This window comes from Echiichthys vipera (assembly GCF_963691815.1).
Source record: "Echiichthys vipera genome assembly, chromosome: 4".
NCBI lineage: Eukaryota > Metazoa > Chordata > Actinopteri > Perciformes > Trachinidae > Echiichthys > Echiichthys vipera.
Window position 1 is genome coordinate 30,803,747 of NC_139829.1, and position 21,689 is coordinate 30,825,435.

The 21,689-nt window shown below is 43.1% G+C and overlaps 1 protein-coding gene across 1 annotated transcript; it reads right to left on the reverse strand.

Moving 5' to 3' along the window:
• Positions 1–1,373: 1,373 nt before the first annotated feature.
• On the reverse strand, positions 1,374–19,795 carry arhgap25 (Rho GTPase activating protein 25). The gene is made up of 11 exons (XM_083912082.1): positions 19,688–19,795; positions 15,452–15,654; positions 13,647–13,734; positions 13,277–13,390; positions 11,902–12,106; positions 9,649–9,781; positions 8,895–8,968; positions 8,504–8,625; positions 7,024–7,178; positions 3,464–3,981; positions 1,374–2,047 (listed from the first exon to the last, which is right to left on the reverse strand). Exons 1-11 carry the CDS (start codon positions 19,749–19,751, stop codon positions 1,846–1,848), a joined length of 1,878 nt encoding a protein of 625 aa, XP_083768208.1. The 5' UTR covers positions 19,752–19,795; the 3' UTR covers positions 1,374–1,845.
• Between the last annotated feature and the right edge of the window lie 1,894 nt (positions 19,796–21,689).

Here is a 21,689-nt window from a genome sequence, read left to right on the forward strand (position 1 = left end):
CTGCAGATACACTCCTGATTGCAGCGCGTCACAGAGATGGGAAGGAATGAGCTTTTCCTGCCTCTGCCACTCATCTGCCAGGCTGACAGTTGACAGGCATGCTGTTATCTGTCGCTGTGAAACTGCTGCCGCAACAGACTTTCACATCTTCCTGATGGCTGTACGAAGGCTTGATAATGGCAATGTCCTTTTGCACACACACACGCACACATTTACACAGTCAGTCGCATCCATATGGTCCGTATTATGGACCTAAGAGTGGAACAAATGTTGATTTATAAAGTCCGGAGAAGCTACTTTTGCATTGAACCTTCCAACAGACTATTTTGTGCGCATCTCAAATGTCTGAATTTATGATTTTCATCCGTGTTTCCCCCACAACGGTATTTTATTTAGCATGGAAAATGTATGGCAGACTAACACACTCCCAAACAATAGCCTACCACCTATTGTATAATACCACAAAAGATATTATACAATGAATTGAGGTTAAGCGTTTTTTAAGGAAATTAACGTTCTACTGATCAGTCATAACATGGTATATTTAGAGCAGTAACCCCACTTACGTTTTACCCCCATGTGAAGTCATAATGACGAATGTGTTAGCAATACATTGCCTATACATATCCAGCAGACAAAGAGCAATGTTAGGCGTCCTGTAGACGTGTTTGGCTGTCCAAACCATTTATGTCCACTCGCCATTCAACCCCTGAGAGGAAAATCTGGTATACCACAGTTTTGTTTGGGTTTTTTTTCAATGCTAGTAGCACATATCTCTGGTGCAATGTTGTTCAGTTGGACCACACACCACAGCTATTACATGGATTGCCATGAAGGTTTGATGGTTTCATGGTCAATTTCAACAATTTCACCATATCACTTTTGTGTTTATGACCAAAAACCTGCAAATCTGCTGACGAGCCCATCAGCCCTAGATGCACTTTGTGTTTAGTGCTACCTAGCTAATTTTAGCATGCTAACACGCTAAACCAAGAAGATCATTTGGGCCGTGTTCCCATAGCTTTAAGAAAAGGCTCTGATGTTCCCTGTTTTTCTCCAAAAGGTCTGATGTTCCCCGGCCTGTTATTTAATCCACAATCCATCTGTATCAGTGCCTAATTCCACAGCACATAGGCTTATGTAACCCCTAACCCTACCCCATAGCCCTGACCCTAACCATAACCCCTAAGCCTAACAAAATGCAAAATGAAATCAGGGAAGGAAGACGCTTATGTGACCGAGGAACATAGGGATGACCCCATTCATTTGTATCTAAAAGTCATCACTGTTTTCCAGTAACGGTGCACAAATATTAAAGGTATAGTGATGTGTTGGTATAGTAAACACTGTATGTGGTGTGAGATTTTTAAATGCATCAATGAAAACACTGCATGTGTGCTGTTTTATTATTTGACCACAGATCAAATAATGGTCTATTAACTTTGCACAGTATTTGCACTGTCAACCATTAACCTTTATTTAGTCGGGTTGACCTGTGATCAAAGATTTCAGTCGTTGTTTGCCTCGCACTGGCACAGATCGAGGGCCTTCATGTACCGTGACATGACTCCTGCAGGGAGGAACACCTTTGAGGCAAGTCTTCAATTTGAATAGTGATATTAAAGTCTGTTTACATTTGTTATTTAAAATATTTTCCTTACAGGCACAAGTAAATGAACCAATAATTTACCTTCAGGACCAAACAGAGCTCAAATAGAAATTATCAAGTGTCATCCGACTGGAGGAAAATTGTTTTTTCCATAACCAGTTCATATGAAAATAGCTCTGTTGGGATTAATGGAGTCATACAGTAAATCCATACACTAGCGAGTCTAAATATGACTCTTAGGTGGGAGCTTGTGGCTTTGTAGTAAGGAATTTCTGAATGTCTCTTTGTAGCCCCTCGTTGCGTCTCTGGGCCTCGTCTCGGCTGCGCTCTGCATCTCTCAGGCAGATCTCCAGAGCGGCCACGCGGTTGCTTTCCGCCTCCAGAGCAGAACGGAGCTCCGCTACTGTGGCCTTCAGCTCCTTGTTCTCCTGCAGCAGACTGCAAGAGACAGTGAGAGACGCAGATGGTTCAGGTATGCGGTAAAAGGTCCAAAGAGCAACTCAATCTATTCTGGAAGCAATCCATGTCATATAGTCTTCATCACTGCCAAAAAAAAATGAATCCAGTCCAAAAAGGTGTCTGTTTCGTTGTCTAATGTTGAGTTTTTTTTTTAAAATACAGTAAATGTTCTTTCTAAAGGCCAAATTCTGACAGTGGAGTGAGATTGCGACACCCGTTTTCAATATAATTAACTTATTTCAAGAGTTTCCAGAAAGTAGGTGTCATTTTCTTGATTCTATGCCAATGATCGACTTTAGTCTGACAATATCACTTTCTACAATATTCCCAAAACAAGAAATACTGCACTTGGAACAAACCTGTTCCTTTTTACTTTCACATTTAATGAAAATTTGGACTCAATATGAAACAAAATTAACTGTCAAAACACATTTATTTTTTAGCAGGTGCTTGATTTCCTTTTAACGTCTGTGTACGGCTCCAATCTCGGTGTTTGCATTGAAAGACCATGTGTTCTTCCTTGGGTCGCATGTTCTATAAATGCCCTTGGAAAAACAAAAACCTTTAAGAAGTCAAGCTAAAATATTCTTGGATAAGATCCTCTTTTCGTCACGTTTTCACCTGACAACATTAGAGCGTGAGTTTGACTGGAGAATCGGAGCAGCGGGGGCAGTGTTGCAGTCGCTCTACCGCACCGTTGTGACGATCAATCTTGGTTCCTATGGTCATGAAAGCTGGGTCATGACCGAAAGAACGAGGTCGCGGGTACAAGCGGCTGAAATGTGTTTTCCCAGGAGGGGGGCTGGAGTCTCCCTTTGAGATAGGGGGAGAAGTTCAGCATCCGTGAGGAACTCGGAGTAGAGCCGCTGCTCCTTTGCGTTGAAAGGAGCCAGTTGAGGTGGTTCAGGATCATCTAGTAAGGATGAACCCTGGGCGCCTCCCTAGGGAGGTGTTCCAGGCACGTCCAGCTGGGAGGAGGCCTCGGGGAAGACCCAGGACCAGGTGGAGAGATTATATCTCCACACTGGCCTGGGAACGCCTTGGGTTTCCCCAGTTAGAGCTGGTTAATGTGGCCCGGGAAAGGGAAGTTTGGGGTCCCCTGCTAGAGCTGCTGCCCCCGAGACCCGACCCCGGATAAGCGGTTAAAGATGAGACGAGAGATGAGAACATTTTTAAAACATAAATTTTGGGGTAATTAACTATTTAATTTGTCATATTCGATAGACTGGCGTCCTGTCCAGGGTGTACCCCGCCTCACGCCCGATGTCAGCTGGGATCGGCTCCAGCCCCCCCGCAAACCCGAAAGGGACAAGCGGTTGAAGATGAATGAAAGAATGAATTAATAATCTGTGATATTACTTTAAAGCTTAAAAAGTGTGATTCTTCAGAACTCACCTGTCTACGAGCTGCTGGCCGTCTTTCCTTTGCTCAGACCTGCTGTTGACCTGCTGAACTGTCAGGTCCCCTACGCTCTTTTGATTAGACAGCGCCCGGGCCGGCTGGGAGTTGTTGTCAGCAGTAGAAGAACCTGTGTTGTCACTTCCTCTTCGGGCTGTTAACCTTTCCTCTCCCTCCTTGTTACTGATCTTAGACCCCCCGAACAATGAACCTGAACTCCGGAGGTCGAGGATCTTAAAAATGTCCTCTGACAATGTCCCACTCTTCTCCTCCACAGTCTCCTGGATGTGACTCCACCGGTTGAGGACGTCGGCCTTTGCCGCCATGCCGATGAGGGGGCAGTTGAAGGTGGGCAGGGTCTGAGTGCGTTTGCGGGGACTTCCCATCCAGTCGTCCGTGGAAGGTGAGCGAGGCTCCTGAAGCTTGTTTTGAGAGCTGCAGCTTCCTCTGTCTGGACCTGGACTGTCGATGTCTTCCTCCTCTTCTGGAGACTCAGACAGAGATGCATCACCCATCTGAGACAAAACACATAACTGAAGATGAATAACACACGTTTATACTACACATACATCTTATATGTGCAAATGTTTTTGAGAATCAGGGGGAAGAAATGGAAGTAGAGATACACTGCAGATGAAGAAAAAACATGATCCGAACCAAAGTAACTTGGAAAATATGAATGGCACAGAAATAAAGACGGCATTGACATGTTTTAGTTCTTTTATAGCGTTTGTGGTGATGGAGGGTCATCTTTCCAGCTGACCACACTGACTCTGCAAATTCATAGAGAACCGCCGTCAAAGGACCCTGTCAAATGTTCCAGTGGAGACTATTATATATATATTTATATAATTAGTATTTGAATCAATAAGTCATTAATCATAGTTAGTTAGAAAGCTAGAAAGCATTGTCAACCATCATACATGTGAGACCATGTTAAGTGTTAGTTAGTTAGTTCGTTAGCTCGTTCGTTCGTTAGTTAATAGGTTCGTTAGTTCATAGGTTCGTTCGTTTGTTCGTTCGTTCGTTAGTTAGTTCATTAGTTCGTTAGTTAGTTAGTTAGTTAGTTCGTTAGTTAGTTAGTTAGTTAGTTTGTTCATAGGTTTGTTAGTTCATAGGTTCGTTAGTTCATAGGTTCGTTAGTTCATAGGTTCGTTAGTTCCTAGGTTCGTTCGTTTGTTCATTCGTTCGTTAGTTAGTTCATTAGTTCGTTAGTTAGTTAGTTAGTTAGTTAGTTAGTTTGTTCATTAGTTAGTTAGTTTGTTCATTAGTTAGTTATTTAGTTAGTTAGTTAGTTCGTTAGTTAGTTAGTTAGTTAGTTTGTTCATAGGTTTGTTAGTTCATAGGTTCGTTAGTTCATAGGTTCGTTAGTTCATAGGTTCGTTCGTTTGTTCGTTCGTTCGTTAGTTAGTTCATTAGTTCGTTAGTTAGTTAGTTAGTTAGTTCGTTAGTTAGTTAGTTAGTTAGTTTGTTCATAGGTTTGTTAGTTCATAGGTTCGTTAGTTCATAGGTTCGTTAGTTCATAGGTTCGTTAGTTCCTAGGTTCGTTCGTTTGTTCATTCGTTCGTTAGTTAGTTCATTAGTTCGTTAGTTAGTTAGTTAGTTAGTTAGTTAGTTTGTTCATTAGTTAGTTAGTTTGTTCATTAGTTAGTTATTTAGTTAGTTAGTTCGTTCGTTAGTTAGTTCGTTAGTTAGTTTGTTAGTTCGTTAGTTAGTTAGTTCATTTGTTCGTTCGTTCGTTCGTTCGTTAGTTAGTTAGTTAGTTTGTTCATTAGTTTGTTAGTTCGTTAGTTCGTTTGTTCGTTAGTTAGTTAGTTAGTTTGTTCATTAGTTCGTTAGTTCGTTAGTTCGTTCGTTCGTTCGTTCGTTCGTTCGTTCGTTAGTTAGTTAGTTAGTTAGTTTGTTCATTAGTTCGTTAGTTCGTTTGTTCGTTTGTTTGTTAGTTAGTTAGTTAGTTAGTTAGTTAGTTTGTTCATTAGTTCGTTAGTTCGTTAGTTCGTTTGTTCGTTAGTTAGTTAGTTAGTTAGTTAGTTAGTTCATTTGTTCGTTCGTTCGTTCGTTCGTTAGTTCGTTAGTTAGTTTGTTCGTTTGTTTGTTAGTTCGTTAGTTCGTTTGTTCGTTTGTTTGTTAGTTAGTTAGTTAGTTAGTTAGTTAGTTAGTTTGTTCATTAGTTCGTTAGTTCGTTAGTTCGTTTGTTCGTTAGTTAGTTAGTTAGTTAGTTAGTTAGTTCATTTGTTCGTTCGTTCGTTCGTTCGTTAGTTCGTTAGTTAGTTTGTTCGTTTGTTTGTTAGTTAGTTAGTTCGTTTGTTCGTTAGTTAGTTAGTTAGTTAGTTAGTTAGTTCATTTGTTCGTTCGTTCGTTCGTTCGTTAGTTCGTTAGTTCGTTTGTTCGTTTGTTTGTTAGTTAGTTAGTATGTTAGTTTGTTAGTCCGTTCCTTCGTTCATTCGTTAGTTAGTTAGTTAGTTAAGTCAAATTTAATGCATTTATCAGTGAGAAAAAAGTTGTTTTTCTGAGATTTGAGTTAAAATAAGTGCAAAAACACCAAAACACTGCATTTTAATGTTGAATGTGAATTTTAAGTAGCACACAGTCACCCAGGCAGACAGTAATAGAGTCTATAGAGTTGTAAAAAAAGCTTCTTTTTTTGAACATCTGCCAGTGGTTTCACCTTGGAAGGTCAGCTCACATACATCCTCTTGTTCCAGGCTTCAAAAGAAAAGTTTGACATTTGAGGAAACTTTGCTTTGCTGCCGTGGATAAGAGGATCGATTTCATTCTCTCTCCAAAGGTCACAAAATCAGGGTCACCCTATGTTCCCCGGTGGCATGAGCCTCTGCCTTCACGGATTTAATTCAGCATTTTGTGAGGGTAGTGTTAGGGTCTACATAGGCCTATTTGCCGGGGAATTTGGCACTGATTGTGGCACAAATAACAGACATTACATAGGACCCTTTCAAACGGGGAGCATTTGACCTTTTTTCAAAATAAGGGTCCTATGTTCCCCGGGTGCATACAAAGAGGGGAACATAGGACCCTGGGATCATAGGTACACTCCCACAAAATCTGCCTCCCAGCACTTCTGCTCACTTTGCATGTTGTTTGTTTAACTTGTAGAAAAACTGAACTGTAAAAATGTTACTGTAAAAATGACCATCGGTGGTTCTACAGCGGCTTATGTGCTTGAGAACTACTTGGTCAGGAGCATGAATAAGCTCTAATGTGTTAATGAGTGAACTTTAGACTCGGGCTAGCTGGTTCCCCTGTTTCCAGTCTTTATGCTAAGCTAAGCTAGTCGTTTGCTAGCTCCAGCTCCATATTTACTCTTCAGACATGCGTATCGATCAGCCAGGAGGTCTTCTCGCCACTGTTAACAGCTATTGAACCTTTTGAAAACTTTATATCATCAAACAATTGTGTCTGACTGTGAGGGGTGTTTCAAATCAAATGATTTAAATGTTAAATTAATTAACGCATCTGAAGGGATTGTCACACAGCAACGTATCCCTACAAACACAAACATCATGACAGAGGCTTAGTGTGTGGTCAACCGCTCGTACCTCTGCGGACTCCCAGCCCACAAAGCTTCTGGGAGTGTTCTTCTGGCTTTCAGCCTTGTTTAAGGGAGGGGAGGGAAGCACGTCTTTGGAGAGAGGAAACAGAGTCTCATGCTGTCTGATCATCACTGTCATCAGCTTCTGGATCTGAGGAGTCGCTGCGAAGAAAAACAAACACAAACGTGAAAGGATTAGGATCAAAACGTCTTCTGAGAGTTCTTATGCAAATTCTTGATTCACTTTCTTCGTCTCTCATCTCATCTTCAGCCTCTTATCCGGGGTCGGGTCGCGGGGGCAGCAGCTTTAGCAGGGGACCCCAAACTTCCCTTTCCAGGGCCACATTAACCAGCTCTAACTGGGGGATCCTGAGGCGTTCCCAGGCCAGTGTGGAGATATAATCTCTCCACCTGGTCCTGGGTCTTCCCCGAGGCCTCCTCCCAGCTGGACGTGCCTGGAACACCTCCCTAGGGAGGCGCCCAGGGTTCATCCTTACTAGATGATCCTGAACCACCTCAACTGGCTCCTTTCAACGCAAAGGAGCAGCGGCTCTACTCCGAGTTCCCCACGGATGCTGAACTTCTCCCCCTCTCTCTAAGGGAGACTCCAGCCACCCTCTTGTACTCGCGACCTCTTCAGTCTTTTGAGATGACTTGAGATGTCACTTGAGATGAATAACTTTTTTATTGCACTTGCATATAGAAGAAGAAGAAGAAGAAGAAGAAGAATTACTTTATTTATCCCGCACGGGGAAATTGAATTTTTTCACTCTTATTATTATACATACATACATACACAGGCCCGAAATACACACATGCACAAACAGGGCCTATACATGCAATTAGGGAGAGATGTTAGAGCGAGGGGGCTGCCAGTGACCAGCGCCCCGAGCAGTTGGGGGTTCGGTGCCTTGCTCAACAGCACCTCGGCAGTGCCCAGGAGATGAACTGGCACCTCTCCAGCCACCAGTCCACGCTCCATACATGGTCCTCACGGGGACTTGAACCAGCGACCCTATGGTTCCCAGCCAAGTCACCTATGGACTGAGCTACTGCCGCCCCAATAGCCCCCCATATAGTCGAGATGTCGGCAGTCATTTAACAGATAGTAGGTAAAGTTCATGGAATTGATGAAGTAGCACATACAGCAAGTTTTGCTTCTGTATAACACAAGGGTATCCAAATGAGACGTGTCTTCCTAACTGTTTTTTTTCGTTAAAAAAAGTTTTATTCTCTAAATATAGCATCAGAAAAAGAGAAGGATGTCGTCATGGTGCAGTATTGCCACATACCTACAGTATAATCGCTTAATAACATCAGTAATTACACATCATTCAGAGTGTTTTCCAGATGTTGAGCATTAGTTCTCACAGCCAAAACACATGATATGCTCTGCCCTTTTTGGACCAGGACATCAGACACATGATACACACATGATTCCAGCACACATGTTGGTGCGGGACACAACAGCAGCAGCGTGTTCTTACCCTTCATCACAGTGATGGGGTCTTCTATCTGAGGCTTGAGGAGGTTGATCCCCATCACTGTAGCTAAGTTCTCCACATTCATCTTATTCACCTTGGAGTGAAGCTGTACCTCAAACAAAAAGCTGCAAAGCAAGAAGACACGATTTCAGCGTAGTTAACAGATACAGGTTAGTGTGTGTTGGGGGATGGGAACTGATCTCAGAGCAGCAGCAGGCTGACGTGTTTTACCCAGAGGGACCTGAGATCTGGATGTACAACAAAGTGTCTTTCTCAAGGGCGTGCAGGGGAACAATCTATCTTTCCAATTATGGGATGTCCTCTCTGACCACAAAGGTCTCTTGGCTCTCCTCTGGAACGTCTCGTAATTCTCCGCGTTCCTGTTTCTACTCACCGGCAGACATAACTGAGAAGGTTGCAGTTGATTCTGGGGAGAAGAGCGATTTGTTTCTCCAACTTTTCCCAGCCCTGAAAGGACATATGAGAAAGACATTCAAGGACACGGCATCTCTTATGCACACACACACACACAGACGCACACACACACACACACACACACACACACACACACACACACACACACACACAAGCACACTCACACAGTCAGCAGCGGATTAAGGTGGTCATGGGCCCCTAGGCTACTGTTTGTTTGGCCCCCCAAAACATTATTAATCATGCTTTATTAGAAAAAAAACCTAGTACAGATGAAGAATAATTGAAAAATCCTGTTGATTTAGGAATTTTCTTTAGTAGATCTTGGTCCTGCTGTTTTCGTGCTCCACTTTCACATTTCATTTCTGACATTTTGCCACTATACTCTCTCGTAACAGTGAGTGAGGATCAGTTAACAACAAACCTGACCTTATAAACCCGGCCACGTGATGGCAGCTGATTGATTAAATGTGTCCCAACTTCCTTTTTCTAATGTTTCTAAGGGCCCCAGTAAGAAGCACGTTTTGTCCCAGTGTAGTAAATTAAAAGGTAGTCTGGTCAATTCGGGGCCCCTGCACACCCGGGGCCCCTAGGCTGCAGCCCAGGCCAGCCTGTGCATTAATCACAATCACCTCTGCACACGGTATGCATTCACTCAGACATACTGTGTCTTTTTTACAGATGAGAACATTCACAGGCTTTACAGATAAGCATACCTCTGGGGTGGTTGTGTCCTGGAGGTTGGTGCAATCCAGGAAGTCTTGGTACTGAGTCCAGGGCACCACAGGCTCGGGAAGCTCACGCAGGTACAGCTTGAGCAGCGATGCCACTGTGTGGACGTCTGTGTCACTGCAGGCAAAGACACATATCAAATGAACATCCACTTACATAATGACAAAAAGAACACAATGTTAGACTAGTGACATTTTGCCAGTATGTGAGTTGAATTGGATTTTAACCCGACGACTACATCAGAGACATGCTGTCTGCTTGATTACATGCTGTCTATAGAAGCCTTTAACCTGATACAATATGTTCACTGGAGCTACGGAAGCCGAGAACGACCATGTTTACAATGATTCTTTCAATGCCGTTCTCTTGAGATCACAGAAATACTTAATAATAATAATTGTTTTTGAGTGTTTCTTCTTAATATTTCTAATGTTTATCAGGGATGAAATGTTTAAACGGCTCAGATCGAGCTGACAGTAACAGACTTGGCGAAGTTAGCAGAAGGATACACTAATGGCTGCGTCTAATTTTTCAAAATAAGGTGTTAACAAAAGTTAGATCTAAAATACGAAGCCGTGGAAATAAAATTAAATGGGTCATAATTCCTGAGAACGACTGATGGTTTGCATTTGAGTCGAGGACATCTCTGACTACATACAGACATAAAATCAAGCATTTTTACTGCATCAATTTATCAATTTAGAGACAGGCCTTTTGTAAAGTCACCACTCAGTCCGGGCGGCTTAAAGGCATTTAACATAGATGTCAGTATATAGGGGTGCACTAAAGTTGTAGCATTGGCTAATTTGACCACAGATGGAGTGATGAAATGCCACTCCTGATCCCTGATACACTTCATAAGTAATAAAAGGAAACAATCTCTTGTCTCCCGCGACACGGTGGCATGGTGGTTAGCACTGTCGCCTCACAACAAGAGGGTTCCTCGTTTGAATCCCGGCTGGGGCCCTTCTGTGGGGAGTTTGCATGTTGTCTGCGTGGGTTTTCTCCGGTTTCCTCCAACAGTCCAAAGATACGCACGTGTTAGGTTAATTGATTACCCTGAATTGCCCGTAGGTGTGAATGGTTGTCTGTCTCTGTTCGTCTCTATGTGCCCTGTGATAGACTGGTGTCCTGTCCAGGGTGGACCCCGCCTCACGCCCGATGTCAGCTGACCCCAACAGGGACAAGTGGTTGAAGATGAAGATCTCGAGATAACGACACCTGTTTTCTCAGAGTACATGATACTTAACTTGTGATCTTGAGATGAAGGGCATTAAAAAATAATTACAAGTAACGTACGGCTGCATTCTACACATGCAACGCAAATTTGGGGTTTGAATGTTTACTCAAAGAGTTTTCGTCCATCTTAAATTCCTAAATGACATTCATATGGGGTTGTAGTATAAACAAGGGCTTTAAAAAAAAAAAAGCCCACTTGGATGTTTCTGTTCTTGGACGTTTGGGGCCCTGGGGGTTACGTTTTGTATATTTAGCTTTTGCAGGCTTGGATTCAAGTTTGTTGTTTGGTCTCTGCCAAGATTTCAGTGTCAAGGGGGAAAAACTGAACCTTGTGTTCTTTGTTTTCCTTTTGGCCTGAAATTGGACACAAAGCATCTCGCTGGCTTCTTCACTATGCTCACCCCAGAAAAAAAAGATGATGTTTTAATCAACAGTCCTCTGTCAGAGGAGCTTGTGATGTTGGGTAACACATGCTTCCTCCCGTGTTACTGACAGAACAGGATGTGGTATTGCCTACAGCTTTGAGCAGACACATCTATCAGACACTTTGTATATCTCTCATCTCTCCTTGCTTTCTCAGAAAGAAAAAAAAAAAGGTGGTGCTGATTGATTGAGGTTAGGGCTTTTTCTCCTTATATAGAAGTGACCTTCTTAAGCTCATACGTTTACCAACCAGGTTTGAAGAAGAAGCCTTAAAGTGATTTTCTAAGGACAGGTTTGGCCCTGTCAAGGTTTTTATGAGAGTGACTGCTACTCATAACCACTTTATACCCAGTATTTCCTGTTTGTTTCAACAACCAGAATAACCTATATCATATGTCTATATGCAGTATATGCCACATGCAAAATACCACCACTACTGAACTGTGTAGAAGCCAATAAATGTTTTGCCATCAGCTCGGGTTGGGGGCTTCCATTAAACAATAATAATAATGTAATATTGAGGTAGAAATCACGACTCTATGGCTCCAGTCTCTAGGGGACAGTGAGTATGTTACCTGGGGAAGGAGGGCCTCTCTCCTGCATCAAAGGCATCTCTGAACTGTTTGACAGCATTGTCCTGACCCGGGAGGCGAAAGATGCCCTCCTCATTCAGGCCGTGTTCTTTGATGAACTCCACACACTTCTGCACCAGGATTGGCACCATGTGAGACCCGAACCGTTGCTCATATGTAACTGTGTCCATGAGACTCTTTCCAAACACTGCAGACAGGCAGAGAGGTACGACATGACATCTGGGACAAGTCATTTTCAGACGGTGTAATCAGAAAACAGTTTATGCATCCAAATGAACACCATTATTGTCCCGGTTTACGTAGTAAAATAGTCATTACATGGTGGTGCCTGTGCTAGAAACATTTCATTTGTTGGAGGGAAGATATTCTTATTTATTCACTTCAAAGTAGTAGTGCAACATTTTGAGAAACAGAAATGCTGTGAGTTACAGCAGGAGCCGGAAGCTGGTTAGCCTACAGCTTAGCATAAAGACTGAGAGCAACAAGTCTCTGTCCAAAGGTATAAGTCAACCCCTTACAGCACATCTAAAGGTCGCTTTTTAAAATGTTATATCTTGTTTGTTTAATCTGTGCAATGAATTTAAAACATGTGGTTTATGGGGGTCATGTGCTGGCTTCCTACTATTTATCCCGAGCTAAGCTAACCAGCTGCAGGAGCGTACCATGTTCCAAGTGTCCTATGTTCCCCGCTTTGTGTTGTGACCGGGGAACATCGGGCCTTTTGATGTTCCCCACTGTTCACAGAAAGGGTCCTATGTTCCCCGGTCTGTTATTGTTTCCACAATCAGTGCAGAATTGTGCAAATAGGCCTATGTAGACCCTAACACTACCCCCTAACCCTGCCCCTCACCCTAATACTAACCGTTACCTCTAGCCGTAGCAAAATGCTGAATTAAATCTGTGAAAGCAGAGGCTTATGCGACCAGGGAACATAGGACCCGGGGTACATAGGGATCACCCTCCAGCTGCTAGCTTTGAAGGTATGTTGCTTTGTTCTACATATGTGTTAAGATGTCGGAGGTTACGCATTCACCTTGAATGGTAAGCATCAGCATATTGGTCCGGGGATAGGGTCAAATCAGAGCAGGTTTTGGGTATGAACCGGGAACTGACCTCTGTTTAGACAGAGCCTGGCCAGCTGTTGCCATCTTTCCAGTCTTCATGCTAAGCTAAGCTAACTGGCTGCCAGCTCTAGCTACAAGTGTGTCTTCTCAACTACCTCTCAGCAAGACAGTGAGTAAATGTACTTCCCAAAATGTCAAATTATTCCTCTAATTTCTAGAAAAGTCTTGTCAAATAAGACAGTTGCAGTGGCACACATAACCTGTTTCTATAACAATTTAAGGTTTTACTGAACCTCCATTTGTTGGTACTCCAATGACCCTGCGCAGAGTGCGGACCCACTCCTCCATGTCACTCTGGGAGTTTGCCATGAACACATAGGGACACCGCTCTCTGTCTCTAGTTGTACCTGTGAAATGGTGGGTACTGTTAGAAAAAGGCATCTCACTACAGCAAAACCTTCAGAAGGACAGATACGCCTCCCTGAGCATGTGAAATCTATATCAAGATCTAAGTTGTGGTAGTTTCTAAATGACCAAGCAGGTAAGTTCTGACTCACACAGACAGGCCCGTCAGTATGTATCTACACACTGAACCGTCTGTAGGTGCCACAGAACGGCTAAAGTCACATTTGCTCCCTTTTCACAGGTCGATTATATGCTTACGTGGTTTGATCTCAAAGAGGTATTTCCCCGGGTCATCTGAGTTCTGGGGGAGCTCATTAACTTTACTGAATCGCAGCTGGATGACGCCCTGGAGACAAAAAAAAGGAACACAAAGCACATTAGCGTCAACTACAAGTCAAGACCCAACCTCTGATATTTACACTAATGTTTACATTCATACAAACTGTAGAACACAATATGCTACCATTTACATTAGCTGTTTACTTTTAGTGTTTTAGAGTCTAGTCTATTGGATGGTACAGCGTGATACGACGCACTCTTTTATGTTTTGCCATTGGCAAAGGTTGTGGATAGTACCTGGTACTTGTTTTGGTCAGTTGAGGGTCCAAGTGTGCAGAGGCGATGCTAACAGGTGGGGTAAAAACACCGCAGACCACTCATTGGTCAGAAAGAATTGGCACTAGCATGACCCGGGGCACCCTGCACAAACCATTTTTAAATAGCCAAGATAACTTTAACAGTGACTTTTTTAAAAGTGGTAGCCCCAAAACTGGGTCGTCCCTACAGGGAATAGTGCACTGATTGTGGAAAAATAACAGACTGGGGAACATAGGACCCTTTCTTTTTTTAAAGAAAAAAGGTCCGATGTTCCCTTGTCACATACAAAGCGGGGAACAGAGGTACGCTCCCCCAAAACTATGCTGTACACTACCCAGTGCAGTTGACAAAGTGCAGACGTTCCTCCGTGTGGCTGCTGATGAAAGGACTCAGTGAGTGTCGCGTTGAAGATGTAATACTGAAAAACGCAGCTGATCTGTTATCACTTAACTAAGGGTCCACTCATGTTCAGTGAGCTCACTGTTTACATCCCAGCATAAACTGTACAGTACATGTCCCAGCTCACCACGTGTGCAGCCCACTTCCTGTCTCTCCGCCCACAGTCCCACCCCTTTATATCTGTTTTTAAACCAAGGCCAAATTGTTCAGTGTCCCTGAATTGGATAATGTTTTTTTTTTCACATTTTCATGAATGCTACTGTCTCTTCCTGTTGTGCTATCCCTCATGTCTAAACTTATTTCTTAATCAGAAGGAGGAGAGAAAAACAGCACATGTAAGAAGAGAGCTGAACACAAACCGAACGTATACATGTCTACAAATGACTCCCTGCATAGATGCTTATAGTGCTGTCAAGGGGTTTTGTGTAGCCACCCCTGATATTCCAGCCAATGAGACCATGAGAGTGTTATACTCATACATGTACGGAGAGAATGAATGAACGTATTGGGTCCAGACAGATCTCCAGCGTGATAACAAAGACTGTAGGGTCTTGGCTGGACGATTGTTGTTGTTGTTGTTTCAGTGGCAGCTGGTCTCTCTCGCCTCTCTTCAAGCACCATTTGTCTTGTTTACAGGAAGTGTGCAGAGTTAGCCACACAGCTAAAATGTTTGTGGTGTTGATTGGAAATGATAACAGACACATCTCTTATTAACCTATGAAATCATCTATGAACATGCAAGACATTCAACACAAATGCTGGATTGCTTTTATTACTTAACTTCAGAGAATGTAAAAGAAGTAGGGCATGTAATAGAGACATAGACTGAAATATGAATAAATACATGACAATCCTAACCTCACATATAAGCTATTGCATGTGCCAAATTGTCAAAAGGTTATTGTAGCCTTTTAATATGTGTTGTTTTAATATGAATTGCATTGGAAATAATGTAGATACGTATGTGTTTTATGCCAACAGAGAGCAAAAAGGGACAAAAGATGATGTTATGATTAAGATAACAGTATTAGTATGAAATATAATAGACTAAATACCCAGTGTCTCACCTGGACAGTGGTCTCCTTGTCATCTTTGTGGTAGGTCAGAGTGCTTCCTCTCAGCACAAAGTACCGCTGCTGCCAGTTCTTGACTAAAGACCTCTGCTGTTTCTTGAGCCAGCCGGCCTTCAGCGGCCTCTCCATGGACCTGGGGGAGCCTGGTGAGCCCGGGCCGGGGCTTCCTTCACCAGGTATCACGCTCCTGGATCGTGCTGCCAAACACCACAAGAAAGGCTGTAGGTAAAAGTGTCACAAACAGTCCCCGACTTGCTCTGTCGCAAGAACATCGCTCTGTTAAACTGGAGCAGAGCACTTCCTCTTTTATATGAATAAGCATCAGCCTATCAAGTTTGAGAGACCTGCTCGTTGTAAACTATTTTTGTTACGGGCTGAAAGGAAACTGCTGCTCTGAACTGACCAGTTTCCTGTGGAAGGCACAAGAACGTAGCCGTGATTGTTCTACATAAATAACACAGTGGTCTGCAGGGGACCGGCCATCAAACAATACATTTGAAATATCAGGTATTAAGTTCTTTATTGACTTAAACTGAAACTGACACATATTGTGAGATCTCTTCACAATGTCACCCTTAACTGACACTGTGAGAGGCCATGATGTGAGGCGTCTACGTGGCCCAGAGAACCCAGAGTCACAAGGAGACGCTCTGAGCAACACGCAGGGCTGCGGACTGCCGAGATTGCTGGATTGAGATTGAGCCCACTTGCTCAGTTGTTCTTAAATTCACCATGTCTTCTTAAGCAGGATGATAAGAGGAGAAGAGAAGAAACAGGGCCGCACCGGGGTAAACAGGAAACTGACACATCATCGCCGGAGGGCCAGCGTCACTTTGAAGGTCTCAACCTAGAGGTTTGAGAGTCCTTTGGTCTAAATTTAATAGCGTCGCCCTCCCTTGATTAGGGGAAAGTTAAAGTGCTGTTGAGGAACCCCGAGCCCACCCACAGAGGCCGATGACACACCACACCCTCAGCTGGTGATGAGCCCACACGCCCACAGCATCACAAAGACGTGTTCAGTGCTCATCAAAAAGACTTTACGTCAAGTGCAAGACTGACACAGGGGAGAATGATGTTCAGAGTTCCCCACTGACTAAAAAAAGCTACAACTAAAGACATTACAGGGCTGTAGTCAACACCAATACAATCATGTCCAAGTCAAGTCCATACCAGTACTTAGTCTAGACCAAGTCAAGACTGAGTCTAGAGAAAACGGAGTCCTGCTCAAGACCATAACAGGGAATAGCATCTTTCAAATGCTAATATTGGGATTAAGGAGTTAGGATGGATCTTTCTTCTAACAATAAACTAATCAATATATGTAGAGCTCTTTTCCAAAACGAGATAAAAGCCTAATTTAAGTTTGTCATGCCACTTTGCTGTATACAGAACCTATTCACTGCTTCATCAATGTTTCAAATCTCTATATTTCCTTGTTTAAAATGGTCTCAAGATGGATTTAATTTTTATTCTCAACTGAAACAATCCGACTGTTAAGTCTGACGTGACGCCCTTTCAAAATAAGACTTCCAGATCCAAACGCTCCGTTGAAACAAAACAGACAACAACGGCCTAACGTGAACAATTACGATCACCTCTTCGGACAGTTAAACACCTTTTTCATCCATAAGAAAGAGGTAAAATGACAATTACGTTGCTTTTTTAAAAACTCAGATCTGTTCAAACAAGGGGGAACACGGCACTGCGTTGTGGAAGAAATACAGGGCTTCGACCTGCTTGGACCCGGAAATCATATTTTGAAAGGGCGTTACGTCACGACTTAACAGCCGAATACCTGACAACAAAAACATGACAGAAACACAAGGTCACCTACGTAAAAACTAATGAATAGATTGACTAAATATACTACTTAAAGATTTTATTAGATTTGTATCAAACCAAATCAAATTGAATTTAAATTGGTTTAAACTTAAGCGAGTGTCATCTGCATACTAGCAGACTTTTTGCATATAGTTTCTTGTCCAAATGGTGTAGCCGTAGCTAGTTTTTTTTTAAAAAAGATGGCCGACCTTCTGCTCATGCACACCTCAGATCGTGCATTGACAGTCTGATACTATTCTCATGTCTGTGTGTTAAATATGAAGCTAGTAGCTGGTTAGTTTAGTTTAGCATAAAGAATGGAAGTCAGTCAGTCACTGTTAGTCAGTCAGTTAACCCCATGTACAATTCATTCATTCATTCATCTTCAACCGCTTATCCCGGGGTCAGGGTCGCGGGGGGCTGGAGCCGATCCCAGCTGACATCGGGCGTGAGGCGGGGTCCACCCTGGACAGGACGCCAGTCTATCGCAAGGCACATAGAGACAAACAGAGACAGACAACCATTCACACCTACGGGCAATTTAGAGTCATCAATGAACCGAACACCTGCACGTCTTTGGACTGTGGGAGGAAACCGGAGAACCCGGAGAAAACCCACGCAGACACGGGGAGAACATGTAAACTCCACACAGAAGGGCCCAGGCCTGGAACCTTCTCGCTGTGAGGCGACAGTGCTAACCCCTACACCACCGTGTAGCCTATGTACAATTCAATGTACAACAATTTCAATATTTTATTTTCCATGGCCTAGTTTCAGCACTCTAGGTTTTGGATTTTAGAGAGAGTTGTTCATGTTTACTTATATTATTGTCCGTCTTAGAGCACAGGAATAACATTTATGAATGTTGTGGGTGTAGTTCCCCTTAAAATCCGCCTCCACTCCTGTACACTGACAGGTTTGTGGTTGTCCTTTCAAATCATTATGAGAGGCCAGGTGCAGTACGAGTGTGCACACATATGCATTGCACACACGTCATATACACACACACTTACATGTGGACACAATTACATATACATACAGTTACATAGTCAGGGCACTGCAGAAACCGAGCTCTTGCATCAGTTTCCTGCAGAAAACCTGCGTCACTTTAGTTCCAGGGTATGAAATCTGTCACGGTCCACAAAACATCTCAAGGTAAAAGATTCACGAGGGGGTCGCGAGCTCTCAGGAAGTTCTGCTTTCGTACTAAAAGCACAAACATGCTTATAATAGCGACTGATATCCAGTCAATGTGAAGCAGATGAAGTAAATGTGCTACAGACACAGCAACTTCCTTCCACAGCGCAGAACAACCAGTACCGCTGATTGTGGAAATGATTAGAGCTGAAGCACGAGTGATGCGTGTTGTGAACAATGGCAGAGCTGTATAGGGACAGATACCCAGTCACCGCTTGTGTGCAAAGCTCTTTATATTTGAATGTTGCAACTGTTGTGCCATCCCAGCCCGAGAGGCAACGAAGCATGTTATTGCACTGATTCCACCCTACAGTATGCAAACAGTGGTGAGCGTAGCATTAGTGAGTCTAGACAGCTGTGTGCAGTCACCTTAAATACATGACTGCAAATAGTTCTGCAGACGTTCAACGCCTCATTGCAATATTGTTCATTTTAGGGAACTTTAAAGTTGAATATGTCATGCTATGTTTTGATATATAACTCATGTGTTCTTTATTAGACGAGAGTGATTTGTGTAAATAAAAATGGTATAATAAACAATAATAATAAACAATAACTAGGGGTGTAACAATACCACGAGCTGGATGGGTATAGATTCAGTTCAATTCAATCAAGTCACATCGTCAACTTTAAGACGCACCTTTATTTTGAAATTCCCACTTTAAATGTATTATTTTTATTAAAAGGAATAGTTCCCTTCCATTTAAACGTCTGTCTCAGTAATAAAAGTGTCAAGTCATATTTTAGTTGCTCTTTATGAATTGATTTGTCACTGATTGTGTTAGACTGACCGTCTCATATTGTTCGCAGGCCCCTAATTGAAGTTGTATCATTGCAGAGTTTGTGAAATCAGCAAAGAATCTATATAATTGTATTGTGATAAATAAAAAAACACTTTCACCTCTACCAATAACACACACACGCACACACACACACACACACGCACACACACACACACACACACACAGCAAGCAAACACTAAAATCCTTAAACCCGCACAATGATCAGACTATTTTAACTTCAGCAATATGATGAAACATTTGTGAAAGTGAGGAGGGGAAAAAAAGTGCACTGCTGTGTGGATAAATCAATGTAAAATGAGAAGCAGTTAAAGGAACAGTCAAATGTCCAAACTGTGGTGCCTAAAGTGTGAAGAGTGAAAGCGCCGCAGCCACACAGCGGACAGTGAACGCAGCACGGCCCATGACTTACCTATGCGAGCTGTCTCAGCCTTGAAGGTGCTGAAGTCCCAGTTGCGAGGTAGTTTCAAAGACATTATCCTTAACTCAAACCACGGGTCAGCGTTTCATTTCACACACACACACACACGCCGCCCGAGCACACACACACACACACAAATAGAAACACACTGTCACACAAAGTGGAGATATCGCAGATCACGCTTCCTACTTCCTGTGTGTTAATCTTTCTTCTTCTTTTTTCAGCCCTTCTAAACTCGTCCCCTCATGTTGTCTTCGCTCCCGTGTTCATACTTGTTCTGATCTTTATAAATGGCTTCCAGGCTGATGCCCTAAAGAGGTGCAGGGCTCCAGGGCTTCATGTAACACTTGTGGGGACTTTTCAAATGACTAATGTTCGCTGGTGTCACAAAGAAACCACGGGTGTCTTTGAGAGGAAATGGTTTCCACCACTCGGTCTGGTGCTTCACAGCTCAGGCTGCCATGATGCACAGTCGGTATTTACAGTTAAGGTCGAAAGCTTGAGCTACTGACCCTTGAATACAGTGATCGTGATAGTTCCCCCATGCTCAAAGAGATGGAAGTGGTCAGTGGGTGTAAGGAAATGGACTGAATATCTATTTCAAAATGGGGAAGAACAGCGAGAGGGAAGAGACCAGTCACACACACAGAACGCCACTTCTTTGTTTGTTCTTTATATATATATATACCTTTAATTGTCTTTGAACCAAGGCAAAGCACATTTCAGCAAGAGTACAACTTTTCTCTAGACAAATGTACAACTCAACACAAACCATTGCACAGTTTAAGAATAAAATACTGAAATCAAACAGCTTCAGAAGAGAATCTAGAACCACACAAAGAAAATAAAAATAATAAAACGTCCACAGAGGGGAGCCTACAGCATGTGGGACAGTCACAACTCCCATACATTCCTTGTAAGGTCCTGGCTGGGCAGGATTCACAACAGCAAAGTGGCACTGTGTTGATTAAAATGGCACAGAGGTGTTTTCCTGGGTGCCATGAAACAAACAAACAAACAAACAAAAGAAATGCAATCTCAGGGATACTGGAATGTATCTAACAGCAGTAACAAAGGGGTCAAACCATTCTGCTCAGACGCAGCTTCAGTGTTACACTTGAAGCCGACCACAGGGGCTGCACCTCTCTCTAGTGGCCGACCGTAACATCGCACTTGGAAATGGCAGTACAGAGCTGCAGGGGTGAAAAAGCTCAAACATCGAACCACCACAGAGGCGGTGAAGCCAGAGAAACAGAGGATATCTAAGAACGACGGGACAACTTTCTAGGGAGACTTTCTCGTCTGTTCAAAAAAGGGAGACGACGCAACACAGTGCCGCGAGTATCTGCGCGCCATCAGCTCACACCGCGACACAGACGATGACACACGACAGCTACTGACCGGGGGAAGAGCCTAGAAAACACCCAACTGCACTGAAGACGCAGCAAGAAAGGACAGAAGAAATACCCTCCTGCTATCTCAATACTTCCTCCTATATGGCCGTAATAACACTTTAAACATTACTAAAGAACACTCATGTTTCTAAACATCTCCGTAAATGTACAATATAGCGACTTCCTTACAGTAAATCAAATAAATACTTTTGAGAAGGTGAGCGTAAGACTGTGGTTATCACGCAGGTCAACCCAAAGACATCAATACAAATATGAATGGTGGAACGTTCAACGTGTAAAGTCATGCCTGGTGTTTCAGTGCATCTGAAAACTCCCAGATATCGATGATGGCATGATGAAGCATGAGCAAATGTTCCGGTTACAAACATTTGAAGTCCTTCCTAGATATAAAGATTTTTTTGGAGGACAGAATCTGACGAGAGGAAATTTACGGTGAGGAACTATTTTCAGAACGACCCTGATTAAGTGAAGCGGTCATTGGCTGTACACAGATAACAGCTCACATGGGAGGTGTTCCAGGCACGTCCAGCCGGGAGGAGGCCTCGGGGAAAGACCCAGGACCAGGTGGAGAGATTAGA